A 25,996-nucleotide genomic window follows, 5' to 3' on the forward strand; every position below is an offset into this window, starting at 1 on the left:
AAAAGGCATGAGATTAAAACTGAAACACAGAAATTCATGGGAGCGAGCAGGGTACAAGGTCAGAAGCACTGAGAGCTTCAAAGCATTAGATAAGACAGCTGCAGCTGCAGAGGCCCTGTGAAAGCAAGCTATGGCATTAGCAATATGACATCGGGGTACAGTAACAGTAATGGTTGAAAATATCAGGCTAACGTTAGACAATGGCATGGATGTATGGGTACAGACATGACACATTGTATTACACTGAGGGCCCCAAATTAGATATAAGTTTCTGGTGAGTTGGGTCTAGGCTTCCCCAACCCAGCATGCTTTCCCAGCAATCACACAGCAGGGAACATCTGTAAAGATCCAACGAGCCCTTTTTGACTTGGAGCTGTGATGTGGGGGGAAAGGAGCTCCTGCCTCCCTCCCCCATGCCATCTTCAGAAGCTAAAAATGGCCTGAGAATGGAGTTATTTACAAATCTTTGGAGAGGCATGTGCTTGGAATACTCCATGTGTTGCTGCAAAGTGATATAAATAACTTCCCGTCAGGGCTGTTTCAGCTTCCGAAAATGGTGATGTGGCGGGGGGAGGTTCCCCTCCTTCCCCACGCTGCAGTTTCAAGCCAAAAATAGTTCCCTCTGATGTTTAAAACGACGTTCCCATGTGGCTTTTATATGACTGCAGAGAAAGGGTGCTGGATAGAGCCCAACTGGGCAAAAGACATAATGTTTAGTTTGACCTTGAGTCTCTCGCACATGAATGTCCTGTTTAGGATTGCAGATGCTGGGAGGCTGGGAGGTGGGGTGGGGGTTACCAGCTCCAGGTCTGGAAATTCCTGGAGATTTGAGGGATAGAGCCTGGAGGTGGTGGGATTCGGGGAGGGGAGGGACTTCAGCACGTTACAATGCCATAGAGTCCACCCTCCAAAGCAGCCTTTTCTCCAGGGGAACTGATCTCTATGGGCTGGAGATGATTTGTAATTCCGGGAGATCTCCAGCTTCCACCTGGAGGCTGGCCCCCCTCGGGGGCAGGGTGCATGGGGACTTACCCTATGGTGCCTTAGTGTGCGCACAAAGCACATGTGTGCTTTTGTACCAGGGCCGAACACAGCATTAGGGAGCAATTCTTAAAGAATTGGTCCTTGTGCAATGCCATTACTTCCAGTATAACCAGAAAAACGTCATCAAGCAGGGAGTGGGAGCATGTGCAGGGACATTTGCTCAGCCTACCTGCTGGTGGCACGTGATCGCCAGGCAGCCAGCCCCCTCCCACCAGGAGTTTGCCTGCCACTGGTGGGCACCTGGCAAGCCTAGTCATATTTCACAAGCGGCCAAGTGACTTTTCAATACCTGTGATGCAGGGATCTTCTGAGCATTTCTCTACTAAAGGAGCTTTGAAAAATCTACCTGATAAAGTGAGATACAGGAGCCCTGTGGCGCAGAGTGGTAAGCGGCAGTACTGCAGCCCAAGCTCTGCTCATGACCTGAGTTCGATCCCGGTGGAAGCCGGGTTCAGGTAGCCAGCTCAAGATTGACTCAGCCTTCCGACCTTCCAAGGTCGGTAAAACGAGTACTCAGTTTCCTGGGGGTAAAGTGTAGATGACTGGGGAAAGCAATGGCAAACCACCCCGTAACAAAAAAGTCTGCTAAGAAAACATCGTAATGCGACATTCCCCCATGGGTCAGTAATGACTCGGTGCTTGCACAGGGGACTGCTTTTACCTAAGGTGAGATATATCTAGCTACATCTCTCCATCTAGCTTGAACCCTCCAAGGAACTCAAGTCAGTGGTCTTGGTTCTCCCTTTCCATTCATTCATTCATTCATTCATTCATTCATTCATTCATTCATTCATTCATTCATTCATTCATTCATTCATTCATTCATACCTCACTTTTTTCCCCAACTGGGAACCAAAGCAGTTTACAACACTCTCGCCTCCTCCATTATATTCTCACAACAACCCTGTGAGGTAGGTTAGGTTGTTTATCTAGTGCTTGTTTATCCTACCCTTCCTCCAGCATGCTCAGGTGGGTGTATGGTTTCCCCTCCCTGATTTATCTTCACAACAACACTGTGAAGTAGGCAACATAGAGAGAGAAGGTAATTGTTCCAGGGACACCCAGTGAGCTGTATGGGAGAAGGCAGACTAGAACCAGGGTCTCTCAGGGCCAAACTACAAGTGATGCCTGACACTAGTTGGACACTTGTCAGCTTCCCTCAAGTTCTGATGGGAAATATAGGCGTCCTGGTCTTGCAGCTTGGCTCTCCGACTGCTGTCCAACGGACTTTTCAACTGTCACCTGTCCAACATTCCGCCAAGCTGCCTACATTTCCCATCAAAACTTGTGGGAAGCTGACAAGTGTCCAACCTGTGTCATTCATCACTTGTAGTTTGGCCCTCAGATCCTAGTTGAACACACTAAAAACTACACCACACGGGCCCCTTACCTTATAGAACTCCTGAACCATTTTGCTGACAACGACAGACTCGGCCTGTATCCGACCCACCAGATACTGGATGTACTTGTCGAAGTCCCCCTCATTCTTAATAAAACACATGGCCACATCATCGTCAGTGTCACATTTCTGAAGCTCTGGGAAGAGGGTGCTGCGAGGAACAAGAAGAAAGTGAGACATTGACAATTAAATTCTCCACTTCTTGGCCACAGCAGTCTCTGTCGGAAAGACAAGCTCAGTTTTTGCAGCTATTGCAACATGAATGTGGCACAGCCACAGAATATCCTCTTGGAGACGTCTTCCAAAAAACCTCTATTGAAACACGGTGGTCCCAGTTGCATCTCCTGCCCCAAGACTGGAGCATTTAGGGGAAAGCTAAACAATGAAGACAATGCTAAACTGAGAGGGGGGAAATGGTTAGAACATACAGATGAATTGGGTTTACGTTGAGAGCAATTCAGCAGTGGACTCGGCTGCCTAGGGACGTGGTGGTGGGTTCCCCCTCATTGGAGCATCTGGACGAATACTTGTTGGGGATGCTATAGGCTGTTCCTGCATTGGGCAGGAATTTGGACTCAATGGTCTGTAAGGGCCCTTCCAAAGCTATGTGAAATTTGTCAGATTTTCATTGTTTACTCTTAACAATAAATTAGAACAATTACCAAATTGATGCAAATTCTTTGAGATGGACCAAAAAGACGCCCTTGCACCCACAGAAGGTTCTTCGGCAGACACAAGGCAGAGTCCTTGATTGTCATGAATGTGGATTTCCCTGTTCTGAATCTCAAATTGTATCCCCCCCACCTCTGTGTAATCTACATTTTTCCAGGGGGGGGCAGCCCTCAGGAGGGTTTTCATGGTGCAGGGAACCATAGGAGATGAAAGGAAAGGAAAGGCAGAAAGGATCAGCCCTAGATCCTTTCTGGGGCTGATCCTTGGGTGGGGCTGAGAGTCCCCCGTTTTCTGTGCTAACTTGGCATTCTGTACACTCAAGCTTTCAGCCAACCTCTCTGAGGCACTCGGCAACACTAGACACTAGACAGCCAGTATGCCCTTTCTGAGGCAATGGTCCTATTTGTGAGGGGGTTTTCCCTACCTCATTTCAATGCCACCCATGCTAAAGGCAGAAGAAGAGGAAGGGCAGATGGCTTGTTGGGCCTTTTGCAACATCCCTTCACACTGTTCAAGAAGTTTCAGGAATGAGATAGTTGATGGTTCAGGGGGTTAGGGCCAAAACAGACAATGCACTCAAACCCATACAAAAGGAAGCCAACGACTTTCTCTTTGGAAGCCGGGATGCGAAATACTTTCTCTCAGGGGTCATTTCGTAGAAAAAGAGCTAGAGGAACTCTTTAGCATAACTCATTAGCATAACTTATTAGCATATGCCACGCCCCTTGACATCACCAGAAACGTGTCATTAATATAACTGATTTGCATATGCCACGCCCCCTGTCATCACCTATCCTGACTGCTTCGGACCCGATCCTGGCCATTCAGGGCCGAAATTGGACCCAAAATGGCAAAAAGGGACTGAAAATGTCCGAAAAGGGACCCAAAATGGTCAGGATTGGGCCGCTACTGAACAGGAGAGTGATCCACCACCCATCAGAGGCCTGATCCGGGTCATTTTGGCCCCAATCCAGGACGAAGCAGGCCCAAAATGGCCGAGAGTCAGGTGGGCGAGGCCACCTGACATGTGACCTCTTTGGGGAACTGCTGGAACTGCGTTCCTGCGCGTTCCCCCTCGAAATGAGCCCAGCTTTCTCTGTTCTGAATTATTCCTAAAGCAGCCGACCCTGACACGTATTTCTGTGTTGTGTGTGTTCAGGCCCTCAGTTTGTTTGCTGTGCAGTTGCCTCAGAGGTACATACTTGGAATGGAAGTGAGTGATCTCGGTGATGTTTCTGAAGACGATGAGCTTCTGGCTGGAAACAGCAGCCGGGATGTTGGGGCAGGTCTCCGTGTACTGGATATGATGGGACTGCAGGAACTGTAAGTCCTTTACGAACTCCTCCTCTGAGTTCAGCATGTCCTGAATAATGCGGCTAGGGAGCAACAGAGAACAGCAAATAATTCCAGCACTCCAGAAGACTTAAATCTCATCCTGTGGTTTCCACACATCAGGAAAGTAATAATAATAATAAAGTTCAAATTTATATACCACCTTTCAGGACAACTTAATGCCCACTCAGAGCAGTTCACAAAGTGTGTTGTTATTATCCCCACAACAATCACCTTGTGAGGTGGGCGGGGCTTTGAGAGCTCCAAGAAGCTGTGACTGACTCAGAGCCAAGCTACACATGATGCCTGACACAGGTTGGACACTTGTCAGCTTCCCTCAAGTTTTGATGGGAAATGTAGGTGTCCTGGTCTTGCAGCTTGACTCTCCGACTGCTGTCCAATGGACTTTTCAACTCTCACTTGTCCAACATTCTGCCAAGCTGCCTACATTTCCCATCAAAACTTGAGGGAAGCTGACAAGTGTCCAACCTGTGTCATTCATCACTTGTAGTTTGGCTCTCAGTGTCACCCAGCTGGCTTCAAGCGCAGGAGTGGGAAATCAAACCTGGTTCTCCAGATTAGAGTCCTGCCACTCTTAACCACTACACCAAACTGAAATATGTGTGGGTTAATATAATTCTGACCACTGAAGAAGACCCTCAGGGCCAAAACATGTTGGGCCTTTTGCTTTATGCACCTGTGCAGCTATTATTGTGTGTAACTTCATCTTGTTACTGTATATTATGATCTGAGTTTTGAACGGTACCTTACATATGGTGTTTTTATTCCTAAGATTTTGTGCACTGTGTAATAAATAGTTGCATTTTATTTTCGTGTTGCTCAACCTGTTGAGGCAGCTTCACATACTCGTCAAAGTTCCCTTGTACTTACTTGAGCCCTACAGATAGGGAAGGCCTGATCACAACAGCACAGAGGAAAGGAGGAAGTGAACCTTTTTATGCTTTTGCTTTTTTTCAGGAAGGACCTCTCAGGAAGGGCTTACCTCAGTTTCTTCTTGTAGTCATCCTCGGAAACGGATTCCCCATGGAACTCCGGAACCTCCAGAACTCCCCAATCAGCTGACAGCTAAACCAAAGGAAATAAACGTCAGATTCCGCGACTCTTACAGCCGTCAGTTATTTTGAGCAGTTATTCCAAACTGGGTTTGGGGGATAAGGCAACAACCACTAGCTACTGTGGAAAGTCTCTGCAGTGAGATATTTATTTGTTTGGGGGTGGGTGGGAATTCTGTTAAATTATTCAGGCAATAGGCCTGTGCTGTACGAAATGGCTCAGAGAAATGTCCTGATAAAGAGATGAGGATTGCGGGGATTTTTGCAAGTGTCCTATGTTCTACGTTCAGTCATGAAAGAGTTAAATTGTTATTCTGTTTTGTTTAGTCAGATAGCTGGTTAGCATAGGACCACTTAGGGGTCGAGTAAAAGTTGTTCCCACCATAGAAAGGGGAGTCTTTAGTCTTAATGAAGGAATCTAGGACTGTCTATTGGATGAGCCAGTTTATTAGGGGGCAGTTAGCTAGGAATATATACTAAGGTTTTATTTATTTTTATTTTATTTAATTTGTTTCCATTTCTATTCTGCCCTCTCTGCACAGGCAGGCTCAAGGTGGACCACACTCCATAAAACATTTCAATAAAACTTACATATAACAATTTAAAACAAGAATATCAAACAATACAATACATATTTAAAAATATAGAAAGGTAGCACAGAGAGTGCTCTTTGCCCACTCTCCGCACTCTCAGTTCTGTTTGTGTTCAATGTTTAGTCTCCAAGTTTCTCTCTAAGCTCCTAGTCCAGCCATCAAGATGTAGTTAGTTAGACATTCTTAATTTTCTTACCAAATGTACCCTTTTGCCCTGTTATGTAGTAAAGTATTTTTAGAGAGCTAAAACTGCCTACTTATTTCCAATGGGCTGATATCAAACTCTGCTACCTTACTTGATCTCTTTTTTAATCTCACGCACCAATACCACTGGTGGTGATCAACCTCCTGGCAGCTTGCCTGCCTGCTCGCCGATCACTGGTGACCTGCAGGAGATTGCAGACCGCCAGGCAATTGGCTGCAACTGGCTAGCGCCCCAAGCTCAAGCACGGCACATGAGCTCCTGGTGAGTGCACCGATGTCACCCCCCCCAAATGCTCCCCCACTTTGCTTGGGGCCGATTCTCAAAATGAACTAAAATTTGCCAGATTACCAAGTTTTCCGGCAGGGAGCATTGTAACCCATGAATAATTCTCACCTTCAGTCTCTTATCCAAGTAGGCTGGAGAAACCCAGCCTTGCCGAGAGGGGCTGGACTTGGTGGGTTTGGTCCTAACCAGCCACTTCAGAGGATGAGCAGAATCCAGGACCTCCACATACTGCCCTTCCTTCAGGGCGATAGTTTCACGGTCAGCACCCATGGGCGTATAGTCCGCAGTGACCATATAGATGTCGAAAATCTACATAGGTAAAGGGTTTATTGAGTGTACTTTATAAGAGCAAAAAGCACTGAGATGCAGACAGAAATGCACATAGAAGTTGTACCTGGAGATTGATATTTACCTGGAGAAACTGTATTTATAGAGTATATTTACTGTATTTACAGTATATTTACAGAGAAACTGTATCCACAGCCTCCGTGGAGGTCAACTGGTTTTACCTGCCTGAGTATCTGACGTAATGAATGGCAAGCAGCTAGAGAGGTACTGACTTGCTAATCTCACACAATCAGAATTGTGAGCCAGCTCTTTAGAACCATGAGCAGACCCAAAAATACAATTTTTGGTGCTTTTAACTGACCCCCTCCCTTCTAAAGAGAAGTTTTGAATCTAGGGTTGCCAACCTGTGGGTGGAGGCAGGAGATCTCCCAGAATTGCAACCAACATCTAGGTACAGAGATACGTTCTCCTGGAGAAAATGGCTGCTTCGGAGGGTTGGCTCTATGTCATCTTACGGCACTGAGGATCTTCCCCAAACTGCCCTCCCTAGGCTCCACCCTAAAGTCCTCAGGAATTTCCCAACCCAGATTTGGCAACCCGATTTCAATGTATTTTAAACTTGTCTCCAGAAAACCAAACAGGGTGAGCACTGCCAGCGCCAGGGTTCCTGGTGCCTGCGGCAACCTCCCAATCCACGCGTGCCCCACAGACTGTGCAATGACGTCATCACGGTGATGACGTCATCACACAGTGCAAGCCGGGGGCACTGGCCGGTGGATGGCTGGGGTGGCGGATGGAGGCTGCTCCGCGCTCTGCACTCCGCCCCGGCAGCGGCTCATGGCTCCTGCGGCCGGCTGGGGGCATGTGGCGGTGGTGGCATGGGGCTGGCTGGCTGCAGCAGCTGCGGCTCAGCCACACCAGCTCTGCAGCGTGCACCTCCACCCCCCACACCCCCTCCGGTGCCCCCACGCCCTGAGGCTACTGCCTACCTGGCCTCAATGGGTGCGCCGTCCCTGAGGGTGAGTTGCATCAAAGAAGTTCTGACAAGATCTCAAACAAATGGTTCTACTCCTGTCTGGGGTGTTTCCCACTCATAAACCTCTGCAAACCATATACCTCTACCAGATACAGATTACAATAATACCTAAAGAGTTTTATGCTGGAATTATCATTTTATGATAAATTATGAATGGAGATTATCTACCTCAGACCCATTTCCCATTTAAATGGGCTTCTGTTTGGCAGCTTCCCAAACTTCCAAACCAGTTTCTGAGACTAGCTGACTAAATGAAGAAGAATTGCTAGCACGATATTGGAACTGCAGGTGTGCATTTGGGAAGGGAACGTGACATTTGTTTGGGGTGTGTGTGTTTGGTCTATTAGTATATTTATTCGGTCTGGCGAAAGGTATCTCTGTTTATTTTGCAGCTCTTAAGCCTGAAGACAATACAGCTACAACAGGTATCCACCTAACTGCTGTGATATTAAAAAGCAGTTTCCTTTAATGATCACATGGAATGAAATACATGCCGAAAATGTTGAAATTCTTTCCCTTAAGGCGTGGTTGTGTAAACTTTATTTATACAGACTTTATACCTCTCCTCTGGCATCCCCTTCATCGGACTCAGAGGAAGACTCCTGAGCAGTTGATGAAGGCCGGGATCTGCCATGTCGCGGAGATGGGGACGGCGTTTTTGATTCTTCATCACTGTCAGCTCCAGGGATCCGAAGTGTGGCTGAAAGGGAAGGATAATGATAAGAAAGCACACATCGAAATAAGGTACCTTGAGAAAGCACACATAGAAATCAAGTACCTTAAGAAAGCACACATAGAAATAAGGTACCTTAAGAAAGCACACATAGAAATAAGGTACCTTGAGAAAGCACACATAGAAATAAAGTACCTTGAGAAAGCACACACAGAAATAAAGTACCTTGAGAGAAAGCACACATAGAAATAAGGTAGCTTGAGAAAGCACGCATAGAAATACCGTACCTTAAGAAAGCACACATAGAAATAAAGTACCTTGAGAAAGCACACATAGAAATAAGGTACCTTGAGAAAGCACACATAGAAATCAAGTACCTTAAGAAAGCACACATAGAAATAAAGTACCTTGAGAAAGCACACATAGAAATCAAGTACCTTAAGAAAGCACACATAGAAATAAAGTACCTTGAGAAAGCACACATAGAAATAAGGTACCTTGAGAAAGCACACATAGAAATCAAGTACCTTAAGAAAGCACACATAGAAATAAGGTACCTTGAGAAAACACACATAGAAATAACGTACCTTAAGAAAGCACACATAGAAATAAGGTACCTTAAGAAAGCACACATAGAAATAAAGTACCTTGAGAAACCACACATAGAAATCAAGTACCTTAAGAAAGCACACATAGAAATAAGGTACCTTGAGAAAACACACATAGAAATAACGTACCTTAAGAAAGCACACATAGAAATAATGTACATTATTTCTTGCAGCTGCAGACAACGTGCTCTTTTTATTTACTTACTTCATTCATACCTTGCCTTTCAGCCTAGAATAGTTTCGCCCAGGCAGTTTGAAATAAAAAGCACTATAATACCTCTAAAACGATTCAAATGGCTAAAATATTGACAACAATGAAAACCTAATGCAAAATTGACAACATAATAACAATTACATTTTCAGACAAATCAATTGAACACTATTTTGGGATTCTTTAATTCTCTCCAACGCCACCTGGCACCGACCTGGTGGAATTCTCTGTCTGTAGAGTCTCGGACCTGAGCCAGTTTGGTGTAGTGGTTAAGAAGAGTGTAGGACTCTAATCTGGAGAACCGGGTTTGATTCCTCACTCCTCCGCTTGAAGTCAGCTGGGTGACCTTGGATCAGTCACAGCTCTCTCAGAGCTCTCTCAGCCCCACCCACCTCACAGGGTGTTTTGTTGTGGGGATAATAATAACATATTGTCGAAGGCTTTCACGGCTGGAGAACGATGGTTGTTGTGGGTTTTCCGGGCTGTATTGCCGTGGTCTTGGCATTGTAGTTCCTGACGTTTCGCCAGCAGCTGTGGCTGACATCTTCAGAGGTGTAGCACCAAAAGACAGAGATCTCTCAGTGTCGATCTCTGTCTTTCGGTGCTACACCTCTGAAGATGCCAGCCACAGCTGCTGGCGAAACGTCAGGAACTACAATGCCAAGACCACGGCAATACAGCCCGGAAAACCCACAACAACCAATAATAACATACTTTGTAAACTGCTCTGAGTGGTTATTAAGGCATCCTGAAGGGTGGTATATGAATCAAATGTTGTTGTTGTTGTTGTTATAGGATTTACTATCTTTCTGCCAGGCATGCAAGATGGAGTTGTTCCACTAGGCATACAGTGGTTAAGGCGAGCATCCTCCTCCCCTAATTGGCCTCCCACCAGGGGGGGATATGATCCCCCCCCCGGGTCTGCTGAACATCAAGCAGTTTGCCACCTGCCCCCGGGGTCTTGTTCATAGAGGGATTGTGTAATAAGAATACTGCAATGTTTTTACTGAAGTATTTTAATTGCTATGCTACCTGTTTTATATTTCTACTTTGATCCACTCTGAGCCTGGTTTTCAGGGAGAGAGGAATACAAATGTAATAAAATAAATAAGTTTGTTAGCTATTTATTAGTTTTATGAGTACCCATTATATTACTGATATAGACAATAAGGGTATTTTACATTCCTTTTGTCTATTTGGCTTGGTGACTTTAGACAATATGATAAGGTAATGCTTGTTGTGGATTTTCCGGGCTGTATCGCCGCGGTCTTGGCATTGTAGTTCCTGACGTTTCACCAGCAGCTGTGGCTGGCATCTTCAGAGGTATCGCACCGAAAGACAGAGATCTCTCAGCGTCTCTCAGTGTCAGTTTTTGACACTGAGGGCCAAACTACAAGTGACATCTTACACAGGTTGGACACTTGTCAGCTTCCCTCAAGTTTTGATGGGAAATGTAGGCGTCCTGGTTTTATAGCTTGGTTCTCCATTACAGCTGCAAGACCAGGATGCCTACATTTCCCATCAAAACTTGAGGGAAGCTGACAAGTGTCCAACCTGTGTCATTCATCACTTGTAGTTTGGCCCTAAGAGATCTCTGTCTTTCGGTGCTACACCTCTGAAGATGCCGGTCACAGCTGCTGGCGAAACGTCAGGAACTACAATGCCAAGACCGTGGCGATACAGCCTGGAAAATCCGCAACAACCATCGTTCTCCGGCCATGAAAGCCTTCGACAATATATGATAAGGTAATGTTTTAGCTATGCTATATGAATGTTGTTTTCACTAATTAAGCAATGTGAGAGGAGGAAATAGAATTTAACCAACTATTTCCAGCCTGAATGCCCAGTTAGTGGCAGATATGGCTATTCAATCTGATTGGCTTCGATAACCTCTTGTCTAAGGGGCAGTTCTGAAGTTACAGTCCTTTTTCACGCTTGCATTTTGAAATGTATGACTAAGGACACGTGCCTTTGCAAAGTGAAAAGGGCCAGAGGGAGACAGCAAATCTCTCTGAAACTCGTCTTGCATTTTTGTATCTCATAGGCTAATAACTGCCTATTTGCAAGTATGAGCGATACTGGATATTTACTACCTCACATTTAAGGCATTTCCACTGGTTGAGCTGTTACCTTGACTTATCTTTGCAGATACCATTTCCGTTATCTGTGATGTCAGTTTCTGGAGGAATTCCTCTGTCCCAACTTCGGCAAGCGAGATGTGGCTCTTGATGGCTTCTTTTTCTCCTGCCAAAGGGGGAAAGCAGTGCATAGCAAGTGAAGACACATCAGCAAATCCTCCAACCCAAAAAACACAACCCTGAGCATAAAGCAACACTTTAAAGGAGAACAGACAGACACACAGTTCAAGAGATTGTTCATGGCATCGTCGCAGGAAAAAACAGTTCACTCTCTCATAATCGAGACAAGCCACTTAGAAATATCGCAAGCAAGAGGGCCAGAAATCCAATGCAAATTTTGAGAAAGGGTAAGCGCCACTGCCAACATTTAACAAATAACTATATAAAATTAAACCGACCACAAAAGAATTCAACTAGCCTGCCACCTATGTGTTTGTATGAACTGCCATTCGAGAGCTAACTGTACTTGGGGTCAGTTACCTGAATACAAAATGTACTCGCACTATAAAGGGTATGAATGATATAATATGTGTCTAACTGTCTATAAATCACAGCAATTATTTCAAAATAGTTGCAAAAGGTTCTGAGCTCCGCTTTGTTGCGCTTTAGAATCATCTGCCCAAGATGTGAAAAGCCTTTATGAGTTTGTGGTTGATTCCCAAGTCTCATTTGCAATTCCTGGTCCCTTATTCTCCAATCCAACCACAAATATTGATATATTTAACACATCTGTGACCACCCCCACCCCCCGCCAATAATCTTTGTAACACCCATAACCATACAACCGGGTACCGTGCCCTGAAAGGTTCCACACATTAGTGCATGGTTCAAAGCCTAGATTTTACAAAAACGACTCCAAAGCCCTTAGGAATATCATAGGTTTATAGAGTTTGAACACACGTATGGGACGGTCAAAATATTATTTTAGGGTGCGACAGCCTTCAGTTCCTTATTAGCAATTTAAAACAATTTCTGGGGCTCTCTCTTTCAGTCAGCTTTTTTAGTTGACTTCTGGAATTTGATCCAGGTGCTGACATGCCACTTTCTGGCTTATTTCTATAACCATGAGGATCAGAAACTTATTCCTTTTTTAACACTGAAAAGCTAAAATTTTGGAAGAGCCTTGGATGGAGACCTCTTCATACTTATCTTCTCCTGAAACTAAGGGTGAAACTACACAAGATGAATTTTGGTGAGTTGGACTCCAGAGGGCTCCTGCCTTCTCCCCTGAGGCCATTTTGGCTCAGAAAAATGGTGTCAGAGGAAGGCAGGGACCCCTTCTCCTCCTGTTTTGTTTTACTGAGCCAAGCTGAGGGCCAAACCACAAGAGACAAATTACACGTGTCTGTGCAAGTGAATATAATCACATCTGTTCCTACCTGCCCGTGTCCATCTTCCCCGACATGAACACGTGTCCTGTAGCCCTAGTCCGTGCACTTATGGGCTATACGTGTAATCACTGTGGCGAGGGGAAACATGTCTAAATACATTCACGAGCCATTTGTCTCTTGTAGTTCTGCTCTGAGCTCCTGTGCACTTTAAAAATTCCCACAGTCACTCAGAGCGGGACCACAAGTGACGCCTGACACAGGTTGGACACTTGCCAGCTTCCCTCAAGTTTTGATGGGAAATGTAGGCAGCTTGGCGGAATGTTGGACAAGTGACAGTTGAAAAGTCCATTGGACAGCAGTCGGAGAGCCCAGCTGCAAGACCAGGATGCCTACATTTCCCATCAAAACTTGAGGGAAGCTGACTAGTGTCCAACCTGTGTCAGGCGTCACTTGTGGTCCCGCTCTCAGAAAGGAAGTTGGATCTGGGTTTGCCAGAATTTGCAGCGTGTAGTTTGGCCCTAAACCTATGTATTTGTAAACAAAATGAATGCATATTCTTCTCTGGCATGCCCTCCTGTCCCTTGATTCCTTCCCCTATGTTGAGATTGTAAACTTGTCAAGGCAGAGACCTGACTGTGTGTATATTACTCTGTAAAGCATCTGATAGAACTACAAACATTAATTTATAGCCACTCTTTTGTAGATGTTAATGTTACAAAGGGGTTATTTTGCTCTTTCTGAGCTCCCTGTCTCTTTCATTTCCCACTGAAAAATAATATCATTGATCAGGTGATTCATAGTTATCATTGGTAAATTATTAATATTAGAAAAAGATTCATGGAAAGCAAAACTGTGATGGAGATTTTTAAAAGTGCAGTTGAAATGCAGTTATAGCTGTTTTTTGTTACCTTTCCTGGTTTCTGGAGGGTGAGCTGAAATGCCAACTCTGAAAAAGAAAAAGAGGAGATATAGAAAAAGTTGTCTAAGAAAAAGAGAAAAAACAAGAGCTTCTAATGTTATTCTGTCTCAATCTAATGTACCTCACAGGATTGACATGTAAATAGAACAGAGGAGAGAAGAATTATGTTATGCAATCTCGAGTTTCTTGAAGAAGGGTGGGATACAATTCTGACAGTAATACATAAAAAAGATGAGGTACAAACTATTGTCAAGCTCAGTGAATAAGGAACAGAAGTTATGTAAGAGCATTTGGGAGTGGCGATGATCTCCCTGTTAGTATGTCATGGGTCAGATACTCACAAGCGTCACAGCTTGTTCCCAACGTAGAGTCAAACTACATGATACATGTGTGATGACCTGCAGTTGCTCATATGATTGGAGAATTTACTTTCCAAAGTGTTCCATTTTTAATAATAATAATAACATTCGATTTATATACCACTTTTCAGGACAACTTAATGACCACTCAGAGCAGTTTACAAAGTATGTCATTATTATCCCCACAACAAAACACCCTGTGAGGTGGGTGGGGCTGAGAGAGCTCCAGAGAGCCGTGTCTAGAAGATAAATCTGAGAGCTGTGATTAAGAAGATAAATCTGGGGAAAAATAAATAGAAGGGAGGCAGTAGTGGAAAAGGAAATTTTGGAGAGGTTAAATCTTAAGTATGATGTTTGTTAAAATAAGATAAATATCGTAGAGAAGAATGGAAATGAAATATGTATTATTGTTTTCTTTTATTTCTAAGTTCTGTTTTCTCTTTTTCTTCTTGTAAGCGTTTTTATTATTATCCTTTTATTTTTGCTTTCTGCCCTTTTTATTGGGGTTTTAATTCTATGAATAAAATAAAAATTATGAAAAACAAAAACAAAGTGTTCCATCGCTTGATGAGCTTGGGAGTGCCATGCAGGCAAGGAAGGGATTCAGACTTGCCTCCTGCCCTTTCCCTGAACAGCTACAGGGAGGGGGGGGCTGTTTTTCCCACTGTCCGGCTTGGAAAACGGTACAGAAGGGAAGGTTGAAGCTCCTCCCCATGCGCAGCACTCCTGTGCACTGAGCAATGGAGCACTTTGGAAGGTGTATTCCCCGATCTTATGTGTGACTGCAATTTAGGTTGGGGGACTCCTTTAGTGCTAAATTTTTTCTTTATTTAAACTATAAACTACACACCTCAATACAATAAACAACAAACATAGAGAACAAGAAAAAAAACACAATTCTAAACATAATGCACTAACAATACATATATCTATAAAATTCAGAGGAAAAGGAAAAAGAACCCCCCCCCCTCAAATTACACTACAAGTTGAGTTCCGATTTTCTCCGCCACAAGTATATATCATTTCTAGAGTCCCACTTATTCTAAATTAGTCACAAACCCCCTTTTTTTCTATTGTTCCTGTTTCTTAATCCATAAATCCAGATGTTATCAAATCCTTGTTATCCATTTCATGCAAAAAATCTATTAACGGTTTCCATTCAGACAAGAAGTTAACTAATGTCCTTTATCTAATTAATGCAGTAAATTTTGCCATTAATGCAAACTCCAAAACTTTTGTCAACCATTCCTCCACTGTAGGCAATGTTGTAGTTTTCCACTTTTGTGCATAAAGTACTCTTGCTGCTGTAATAAAGTATAAAAACAGTGTTCTAAAACTTTTTTCCAACTGGCTGTCCATTATTCCCAACAGAAGAGACTTTTCTGTAGGTTGGGGGACTCCTAATCTGAGACATGTCGCACATTGTGTGTCCTCCGCTTTTTTCCTTCAGCCACTGGTATGGTCTGAAACTGAAACCCCAGAGGCAAATCCAGTTGTTTAAATATTTGTCTGCATTGAACCTGTATAGAACCTAGGGAAGGGTGCATTTTTGGAACATAAAAGGGATGGAGAAAGGGATGCAGAACCTACCCATCTGCGTATTTTTCCCTGCCTAGTGCATTTCTCCTTTGACAAGGTCTGCTACCAGAAGTGAGCTTGGTTGGGAGTAGGGAGGTAAACATGGGGAAGGTTCAATACCGCTCACCACAGCACCCCTTATTCTCTGAGAATAATGCTCCATCTTCACTTCATGCTTCCTTTGGGCAGACCCTATTTTAAACAAATAGATCCACCAGCATCCCCCTGAGTTTGGTCTTCAACATCACAGAATTAATAAATTCTGTTTTGGTGACCCTGGTAAGGGGACAATTTTTATCTGCTTTCGCAGAGAGCCGTTTGCATTTTCAATTTACTTCCTTCAGTTAAAATTCAACATTTGAACTAATCAAAGCTCTGAAAGGCCACCCAGATCAGCGAGATGTCCCATTTATTGAAAAAAACATCCATACAACATTACCCATGGTCTTTCCTTTCCTTGCCTTCTTCATATCTGTGAAGAGGAAAAGAACTGTTTATTTCTAACCAAGCACTACCGGAGCCTTCTAAAGCATTTTTCAAACTTAGTGGGATGAGTGTTTGATTTTCAAGGTAAAACCTCTTTCTTGCAGATGCCTTACAACTCTCGCAGATGCCTTACAACTTATTTTTGTTAGCTAGCGTACTGATATGCTGCTTTTCAGACATTTCTCCCCTCAATAAGACCCCGCTGACTGAGAGACACAGGCCCCTTTCTCAGACTTACAAACTAAAAAAAAAAAAACACAAGGGATAGTTGAGAGAGATCGGTCACATAGAGTCAATGTATCTCTATTGGGTGTTGGGCACAAACAAAAATTCGGCATGAACCAGGGTGGTTCGTGGGTCGTGAACCAGCGGTTCATCAGAGCCCATGTCTGATGAACTGCCATGAAATTTAGGCCAATTTGTTTGGTTCATTTTTGGTTCGTCACTGCAGACAGCCTGGCTCCAATCAGACATGGCTCTGCGCTGGCGGCATGCTCTGCCCCTGCGTGATGACATCACAGAAATGACATCATCACGCATGCGCGGGGATGGAATTGGGTTGCCCTAGGTGCCGGCAACCCTAGATCCAGCCCTGTTTTCAGCTGCCCCGGAACTGGCCTTCTGCTGCCCCGGAAGTGACCTTTATCCTGCCCCGGAAGTGACGCTTTTGTGAACTAAATGAACCATTTCATGAACCGTGGCAAGTTTGTGAAAGTTCATGGTTCATGGTTCGTGAAACACGATGAACCACAAACTGCATGGAATCGTGTAGCAGTCAGGTGCAAACATAGACAGAACCTTTGGTTTTGTAACCAGCATCTGCATCAAATTGGCTGGTGATTAAAGTACCTTTCTGGCAGCTTTTATTCGATGAAACCTTTAAAAATATTTCACAGGCCAGTCGGGTAATCTTTTTTGACCATCAAATGCTCAACCCAGGTACCAGGGCCTAATGGCAGGCTTCAAAGTCACCCAGATTTGGGGTTGAGCCACTCAAAGACATTCACTTCTCTTAGTTCTCATTCTCCTACATTTAAGAACAGGGAACTGATTGCAATCCAATGTAGCTAAGTGTGTTGAACTTGGCCCCGGAAAATTGGCTTCAAATCCAAGTCAAGTATTCCCAGCAGGCAACTCAGGAGAAAGATACACTGACAGACATGCACTAGGATACTGCAGTCAATTATAGATCACTGGCATGGGGCCCCGCAAGTGTCTGGAGACACACAACTGTCCTTATAGAAAAGAGTCCGGTAGCACCTTTAAGACTAACTAACTTTACTGTAGCATAAGCTTTCGAGAACCACAGTTCTCTTCTTCAGATGCATCTGAAGAAGAGAACTGTGATTCTCGAAAGCTTATGCTACAGTAAAGTTGGTCAGTCTTAAAGGTGCTACTGGACTCTTTTCTATTTTGCCTCTACAGACTAACACGGCTAACTCCGCTGGATCTACAACTATCCTTTGCTCTTCTAATGTTCTCTCCGGGAGTCACTAGAATAAACCTTGCAAATCTATCTACTGCTGTAAATGGTTAATTTACATCAAGGTTGGTTCAATTCCCAACCTGTAAAGTAGGAATAATTACCGACTTAACTCTGTGATGTGTTAAAATGCTGTTCACAGTGTTATCATCTTCAACCCACTGCCACTGACTTACCCTAAAGTGGTCATTAGAGCCTCGGTCACCATCATTCGCTCCTGGGTCAGAACTTCAGCCTCTTTCACTGCAAGAGGACAAAAATAAATGCTTTGGTTCACAATCAGAGAGCTAACAACCTAATACTCATATATTCTTCATTCTGCCCAGGTATTTCTATGGCATAAGAAAGTCTGCAAAGATCAGCTTTGTGATTTCTTAATCATTAGCTATTAGAATGAGCACATTGCTTTCCCTCTTTGCAGTTGCTTTGAATCTGCATTTTCATGTTTTCCTAAATAATAACATAATAATAACATTTGATTTATATACCGCCCTTTAGGACAACCTAATGCCCATTCACAGTGCTTTACAAAGTATGTTATTATTATCCCTACAACAAAAACCCTGTGAGGTGGGTGGAGCTGAGAGAGCCCTGGAAGAGCTCACCCAGCTGGCTTCCAGTGGAGGAGTGGGGAATCAAACCCGGCTCTCCAGATTAGAGTCCCACGCTCTTAACCACTACACCAAACTGGCTTCTCTTTTCTCACCTTTAATCCTTTACCTTTAATCCTATTGTACTTCACAGCTTCACTCAGCCTTCTCACTTGGGAAATATCAAGTGTTGCTTCAAGTAAGGCTGATTAGAAATTATGCATGGACATTTCAATAAAATAAAGCCACGCATCTGGCATCCTGTGACGTCACAGAAATTCAACTAATAACAAGAGAAGACACACAGACTAACAGCAGCCTGTTCACTTTGAATTTTATGAAAATGCTCTTTTCGGAAAGTTTACGGTCACAGGCTTTAATGATACTCACTTGACTTAAAAACAGCATCCACCACAAAATCAGGAGTTCAGAATTAAGATATAAACAATGGCTTATATGAACAAGAACTATGAATGGAGCACTTGTGGAACGGAACCTCCCATTCCCTCTCCCGCCCACCAGGCCCCCCTGAAATGCTGCCCCTGGAGATCCCCCCTCAAGGTTAACACAATGAGAGGGACTGTACTGGGAAGGAAAAACAAGTGGAAATAGCAAAAAGCTCTTCCCCTCTTCCAGTGGTGGGAAGAGTTCTTCTGATGGCAGATACAAGCAAAACCCAACAATGCATATAACTACTTGAACTATTGGGACACAAAGGCGGCAAAGAAAATTACCGTCCGAAACTTCGAGGGAGGCACTACAGATGGACTGGCCAGCCTGATTGGAGGCAATGCAGGTGTAATTTCCACTGTACTCCTTTTTGACGTCCAGCAAGATGAGGCTATGCTGCATGTTGGAACTGGCCAGTTTATATCCAGGAGTGTCTGACTTGATCCAAAGGATGTCTTCTCCATGGTACTCCTCCTTCAACCACGTCACAGCAGGAGCTGGAATTCCTGCAAGAAAAAGATGTGGGCTATTAGTAACAACATCCCCTAAATGACTAAGAATTCACTTGCCCTCAAAACCCATCGAAACCCATCATTTCTGTACAGCTTTTTCTTTTTACTTAGCCCCGACCCTGCCATCATCTCCATCTCCTGTCAAGTCTATTTGCAGCCACCTGTTCCTTGTCAGACTGATCTCTTTCCATCCATCTTGTTCTACTTTCTCTTCTCAGCATCAAATCTCAGGGGTAGAGATGGGCACAAACCGGGGGGAAAACGAACCACGAACCACAAATTTCATGAACCACGAACTTTCATGAACCTGCCCCCCCCCCCAGTTTGTGAACCGGTTCGTTTGGTTCAGTCAGAAAATCATCACTTCCAGGTCAGCAGAAGGCCTGCAGGACGTCCATCCCCTGTTGCCTAGGAAAGTGGTTGATCGGCACCAGGCTGTCTGCAGTGACGAACCAAAAAACGAACTAAATGAACCAGCCTACAGTTTGTGGCAGTTCGTCAGAAATGCGATCTGATGAACCGCTGGTTCATGAACCACGAACTGGCCTGGTTCATCATGAATTTTGGTTCGTATTTTGGTTCATGTCCATCTCTACTTAGCGGCAAATGAGAGGTTTTTGGGGGGTTTTTTTGATGAGCTGGATCTCATCCCAGAGCCCCTGAGGATGGGCGGTTTATAAATCAAAATAATAAATAAAAAATAAAATAAAAAACCTAGGTTTTCCCTACCTGATTAGTTTTCCCTACAGTCTCACAATATCAGCAGGAAAAGTAATTTTAAAGATCAGAAGGAACTCTTTTTGGATTGGAACTGCAAGGTGCGGGGGGGGGGAGGGATTTCTGCCTCCCCTCCACACAATTTTCAGAAGCTGAGACAGCCCCAGATATGGAGGTATATATCAATTTGTAGGAGCAACCTGCTTGGAATACTCCATGTGCTACTCCAAAGTTATGCAAATAACAACAACAATATTTGATTTATATACTGCCCTTCAGACCACTTAACACTCACTCAGAGTGGTTTACAAAGTATGTCATTATTATTCCAAAACAATCACCCGGTGAGGTGGGTGGGGCTGAGAGCGCTCTGAAAGAGCTGTGACTGACCCAAGGTCACCCAGCTGGCTTCAAGCGGAGGAACGGGGAATCAAACCCGGTTCTCCAGATTAGAGTCCCGCTGCTCTTAACCACTACACCCAGATTGGACCTCCAGTTGGGTGGGGTTGCGATTTGGACGTGTGTGACTGCTGTTCCAGAGGATTTATTTTATTGCTATTTCTCAGTTAAATACTTCTGTTATCTTAGTTATTCAAACATTTATAGGCTCTCTTGAGGCTCTAGCTCTTAGTTCTTTAATCTTGGTTTTCGTTTTGATAGCAGCTGACCTTGCTCGGCTTGAGCAATTACCTCTCACTCCCCGCCCTTTCTGAGACCCTGAACCATGACACATTTTCTGGGCTGACTAGTAGGGAAGGAGATTGATTTCTCTCACTTATTCTAGGTGGCAAACTTGTGTACTCTGTTTCCTTTTAACTGGCTTGCTCTTTGTTCCTTTAATCTCATTTCTGTTCTGTTGCCCAGCCAGCTGGTGCTTTTAGTGGCCACTCGAGACTGCTGCTGGGTGTGGGAGTTTTGCCCCCTGCCTTAGAGGACATTTCTGCTTTCTTTCCTCAGCCTGGTTGCGGGAGGTTTTATTCTATTTATTTATTTTAATTTATTTCATCTATCTTATTGTTTGATTCTGATCGGGTGGGTGGTGGAGCAAGGGAAAGCAGAGAATAAGATTAACAGGGTGTAACTACTCTAATTAGTAAGACCTTGCTGCATCCTAATTACACAGCTGATAGCACTATTCCGCTGCATTTATTTTTCCAGCTGTACTGTGATAACTCTAGGAAGTCGAGTCTTATGCTACCGTTGTGTTATTATAATATTTTAACTTGTCTTAACAAGTAAACCACTACACCAAACTGGCTCTCCCTGCCGGGGGCTGTTTCAACTTCTCAAAATGGCATGGGGGAGAAAGTTGCCCCTTGCCTCCACCCCAGTTTGAAACCCAAAAGAGCTCCCTCTGATCTTTAAAATGACGTTCCTTGCAGCTATTGTGTGACTGCAGGGAATACAAGTTGGGTCTGGGGAACTGAAACCGAATAAGCCAGAAACATAACGTCTAATTTGGTTTTTAGAATGTATACTCTTTGAGGCAGCGATCTGCCTGAGCTTATATTTAGAACATATCATATACTGATGAGGCCTTGACAATGACTGTAACTTCAAAAGAGAAGCAAAAGGTTGCCCTGAAAGGCAATTTACCTTCAACTTTCACAGAAAGGGTAATGCTGACCCCACTCTTCACTTTTTTATTGGTAAATCTTTCCAGGAATCTTGGCGGTACCAGCTGTTCATGGACATCTGAAAATTAAGATAGTGGAAACTATTAACAAGAGACATGGCATTTCATAGGAAGTACGAAAGACACACCCTGTAACAGGTTTACTCTGGCCACGTTCCAGTAGAACTGACCTTGACTTTGTGGGTTTGACAGCGTGACTGCAGAAGAAACGATACTGATAGCAATACCGATACCGATAACAATAATAAAACCTGTATCAGCTTAGCAAGGCCAAATCAATAATAACATGTGACCTCTGCTTATTGTCAGTTGTGTTTTGGATATAATAATAACAACAATAACAACAACATTTGATTTATATACCACCCTTCAGGACAACTTAACGCCCACTCAGTGTGGTTTACAAAGTATGTTATTATTATCCCCACAACAATAATCACCCTGTGAGGTGGGTGGGGCTCAGAGAGCTCCTAGAAGCTGGGACTGACCCAAGGTCACCCAGCTGGTTATAAGCCGAGGAGTGAGGAATCAAACCCGGCTCTCCAGATTACAGTCCCACTACACCAAACTGGCTCTCAGTTTAGCCAATGGGTTGCAGACAAAGTTTTCCCCCCGTTAGCATGTTGGAGACCCCCCCCCCCATTTCTCTCACCTTTTTCTGGTTTCTCTTCTTCCTCGCCGGGACCTATGGAACAAAAAGAAGGAAAGAGAACCACTTTGAATCAAGGGCTACAAACACACTTCTGGCCATTGTAGTGATCCTATGTTCACAAAGACTGATTCGGTTCAGCCTCCACTTCCTTCACATTCTCTGAGATTGCTACATATGAACAGAACTTGTAGGATCCTAAATATTCTTTAAACAAATTTTTTTTATTAATATATACAATATTAAAATGAACAGTAAGACCTAATATTTATAAATAACATTGAAGCCATTAATATAATTTCTTTCAGAGACAAAAAATATATGAATGTGTTGTGATGCCATTTAATATTAAGTTAGTCACTCCAAGGGAGGGAAAGTGGCATGGTAGAGCCCAATCTCATCAGATATCAGAAGCTAAGCAGGGTCAGTAATTGAATGGGGGACCACCAACAAAGACTCTGCAGAGGAAGGCAATGGCAAACCCCCTCTGCTTCTCACTTGTCGTGAAAGTCCCTTGCTGGAATCACCATAAGTCAGTTGTGACTTGACAGCACTTTACACACACAAGGGTTAGCCCAGCTTAATTCCTGATGCTCTACTTTTCTGCTTGCAAGGTATTTTTTTTTCTAATTACAGAAGCCTTCAAATACATGATTCCGAGCCTGCAGCTATCCTATCTAGACCTGCTGTAGTATAGTGGTTAAGTGGTTGAGTCGCGAATTAGCAATTTGCTGCTTCAAAAGCCCCTTGCTGTGGTCGCGTCATAGGTCAGTTGTGACCTGACAGCATGTACGTACGTACTAACTCCAACCTCTTCTTCATATCTAATTCAAAATACCTTTTCTCATTAGACTCGGATCCTATGTTGCCCTTCAACAGAGGAGGGGACGGAGGGGTTGCTTGTGATTTCCCCTCCTGCATTCCCAGTTTGCACACACACACACACACCCCACACACTGTTTCTTTGGGGCCACCAACCTACAGTAGCACAGAAGCTTCCCATGAGAGAGAGGCCACTGAGTTCCTCTCATGCAACTCTAGTCACGCTGTTTAGAATCCAGGCCTTAATTTCCATTTACTCCCAGCAATCAACATGACCAGGGAGGATTTTTTCCCCTTCTTCTTTAGGATAACAAAATTCCTCCATCTTCCAACCCAGACAAGGGTCAGAAGTTTACTTTGCCATAGAAACCTAACCCCTTCACGGTGCAGGCAGATTCTATAAATTATATACGTGTTCTCAATAAATAAATATAAGTAACAAGCCCTTGCTTATAACCAAAGACTGGATAGAATAACCAAGAATTGATAGCGAAGATAACGGAAAATGCAGAAATGGACAAACTAACCTCATTAATGAAAGGACAAATAGAAGAAGATTTTGCAGCCCCATGGACACCATTTTATGAATGGATAAAAAATAAGTATACTGACTTGAATGTAGTAACTATATGAAGACTACTGTAATGTATTATTAATAAGCACAGTTAAATGTTTGATGAAATGTTATGTTGAAAGGACATAGATCAGTAGAATTCTAACTCGAGCAGACTCTATGATATATATTTGATATTCCCTCCCTACCTTTTCCCTTGTCCTCCCCTATTCCTATATGAGAAAACTAATAAAAGCTATTAAATATATACATATATATAAGTAACAAGCCCTTACTTATAACCAAGGGCTTCAGTGTTACAGAACTCTTGGCAACAGCCTGAGCAGTCAACACTAAACCTTTTCACATGGATTTTCCAGCGCTCATTGAGAAAATATTGACAATTCATGCACAGAAGGGGACAAAGGCCATAAACAGCTCTGCCTGCCGAACGAACTCTAGGTGTTTAAGCCTGGTATTGGCAGATGCATGCGACGGCTTGTTGCCTCTCACCTGGAATGAGAGTTGAACATGAAAGTGCAGGTGCTTTCGTTTGCTTAAATTGTATGTTTGCATTTATTTCTTCAGCCGCTTTGAGTCCCTCAGATGTGGGACAAAAGCTGAAGGTTAGTGCTCTAAATCAATAAACATATCACAGGGCATGCCACCTTCTGATGTCATTCCATTCATTCTTTGATCTCTGAGTGGGTGGATCACCCATGTGACTAGGAACAAAGTCAAAGCAGCTACTATGGAAAACCGTGGCACTGGGCCAATTAAAGGAGGGAAGGGGGATTTCTACAAAGGTTTTTTAGGTAGGCGGAGGGATTTTAGTCCAACAAAACTGCTAGTTCCCACTTCAAAATCAAAATCGGAGAATAATTGGCAAAGCTGTAATTACAATCTGAGAAAGTTTCCAGGGGCCAGATAAAGGCTGATTCCACACACGTTGGATAATGCACTTCCAATCCTCTTTATAGATCATTTGGAACGGATTTTTTTCATGTGTGGAACAAAAAATCCACCTCAAACGGTTGATAAAGTGCATTGAAAGTGCATTATCCAACGTGTGCGGAATCACTGAAAACTGTGCAGTCCACTGGCTGCTATTTTAGAAGCGTTTTTGCTGTCATTCTACCAATCTTCACTGGTTGCATAGAGCGGTGGGGAGAACCCTGCCCTTCTTAAAATCATACAGAAGACTGTTCATTTCTGAGCATAGCAGAAATCACCATTTGGGAGGTGCGTCACTTGCCTTTGACCAGCATCCTGGCTGCTGAATACGCAGAACCGGCAGAGTTGCTGATAAACACTGAGTATTGTCCAGCGTCCTTCTTTGTGACGTTGAGAACTTCAAGGGCGTGAAACTCTCTTTTATCTGTCTTTAGGATTCGGTCTGATGCGTGCAACGGCTGCCCGTCTTTGAACCAGTAGAGACGGGGCTGTGGATACCCTGCAAGGTGAAGTTACGGATCAGAACATACCACATGCATGAGAAGAGATGGCACTTGACTGGCACCGTTTACCACCATCAGTAGGCACATGCCTCAGCCACAGCAGGGACCACCACCCTCTAACACAAAAGTCTTCCGACTCTTTTCAGGGATCTTTAAGTGGGTCATGGAATGCCGTCTTCGGGGCTGCAATGCAGCCACTTCTTTTTTCCTTTTTGCTGTTTTTTTTGGAAGCGCCAGCTGTTAGTACACATGTGTAGAAAGCAAACATGTCATGCCTCCTGCTTCTCTTTGCATGCATTCTTTTTTAAAAAAACAATTATTTCAATGTATTGTCGAAGGCTTTCACGGCCGGAGAACGATGGTTGTTGTGGGTTTTCCGGGCTGTATTGCCGTGGTCTTGGCATTGTAGTTCCTGACGTTTCGCCAGCAGCTGTGGCTGCCAGCCACAGCTGCTGGCGAAACGTCAGGAACTACAATGCCAAGACCACGGCAATACAGCCCGGAAAACCCACAACAACCAACAATTATTTCAGTTAGTAAATTCAAAAATATGATCAATCACCTAAATCCTACAACTACTATCATCTACTACTACATTTATCTACATAGAACATATATAAATATCATTATCTAAATCATACACAAAAAAACTATAACACATAGACAGAAACTAAACATATACATTTAAACATAAACAAACTAAATCATTCAAATCGTATGGTTCACATATCTATATAGAACTCACCTTTTACAGTCTTGATTTTTTACTTCTATTTAAATATCTCCAGGGCTTTTTTTCTGGGAAAAGAGGTGGTGGAAATCAGTGGATTGCCCTTGGAGAAAATGGTCACAGGGCTGGTGGCCCCGCCCCCTGATCTCCAGACAGAGGGGAGTTGA

General features: G+C 43.7%; 1 protein-coding gene across 4 annotated transcripts in view; it reads right to left on the reverse strand.

Annotated features, from left to right (window-relative positions):
* Positions 1–25,996, reverse strand: part of OBSCN (obscurin, cytoskeletal calmodulin and titin-interacting RhoGEF) — a 293,495-nt gene that overhangs the window by 102,630 nt on the left and 164,869 nt on the right. For all 4 annotated transcript variants that reach the window (XM_054991181.1, XM_054991180.1, XM_054991179.1 and 1 more), the window contains 13 exons: positions 24,898–25,095; positions 22,271–22,303; positions 21,579–21,677; positions 19,038–19,259; positions 17,890–17,956; positions 16,184–16,216; positions 13,797–13,834; positions 11,550–11,663; positions 8,488–8,627; positions 6,712–6,912; positions 5,451–5,533; positions 4,318–4,491; positions 2,435–2,594 (listed from right to left, as the gene is read on the reverse strand). In XM_054991181.1, coding sequence (XP_054847156.1) covers positions 2,435–2,594; positions 4,318–4,491; positions 5,451–5,533; positions 6,712–6,912; positions 8,488–8,627; positions 11,550–11,663; positions 13,797–13,834; positions 16,184–16,216; positions 17,890–17,956; positions 19,038–19,259; positions 21,579–21,677; positions 22,271–22,303; positions 24,898–25,095 — 1,562 coding nt within the window. The remainder of the gene's footprint in view (positions 1–2,434; positions 2,595–4,317; positions 4,492–5,450; positions 5,534–6,711; positions 6,913–8,487; positions 8,628–11,549; positions 11,664–13,796; positions 13,835–16,183; positions 16,217–17,889; positions 17,957–19,037; positions 19,260–21,578; positions 21,678–22,270; positions 22,304–24,897; positions 25,096–25,996) is intronic.

Source organism: Eublepharis macularius, chromosome 11, assembly GCF_028583425.1.
Source record: "Eublepharis macularius isolate TG4126 chromosome 11, MPM_Emac_v1.0, whole genome shotgun sequence".
NCBI lineage: Eukaryota > Metazoa > Chordata > Lepidosauria > Squamata > Eublepharidae > Eublepharis > Eublepharis macularius.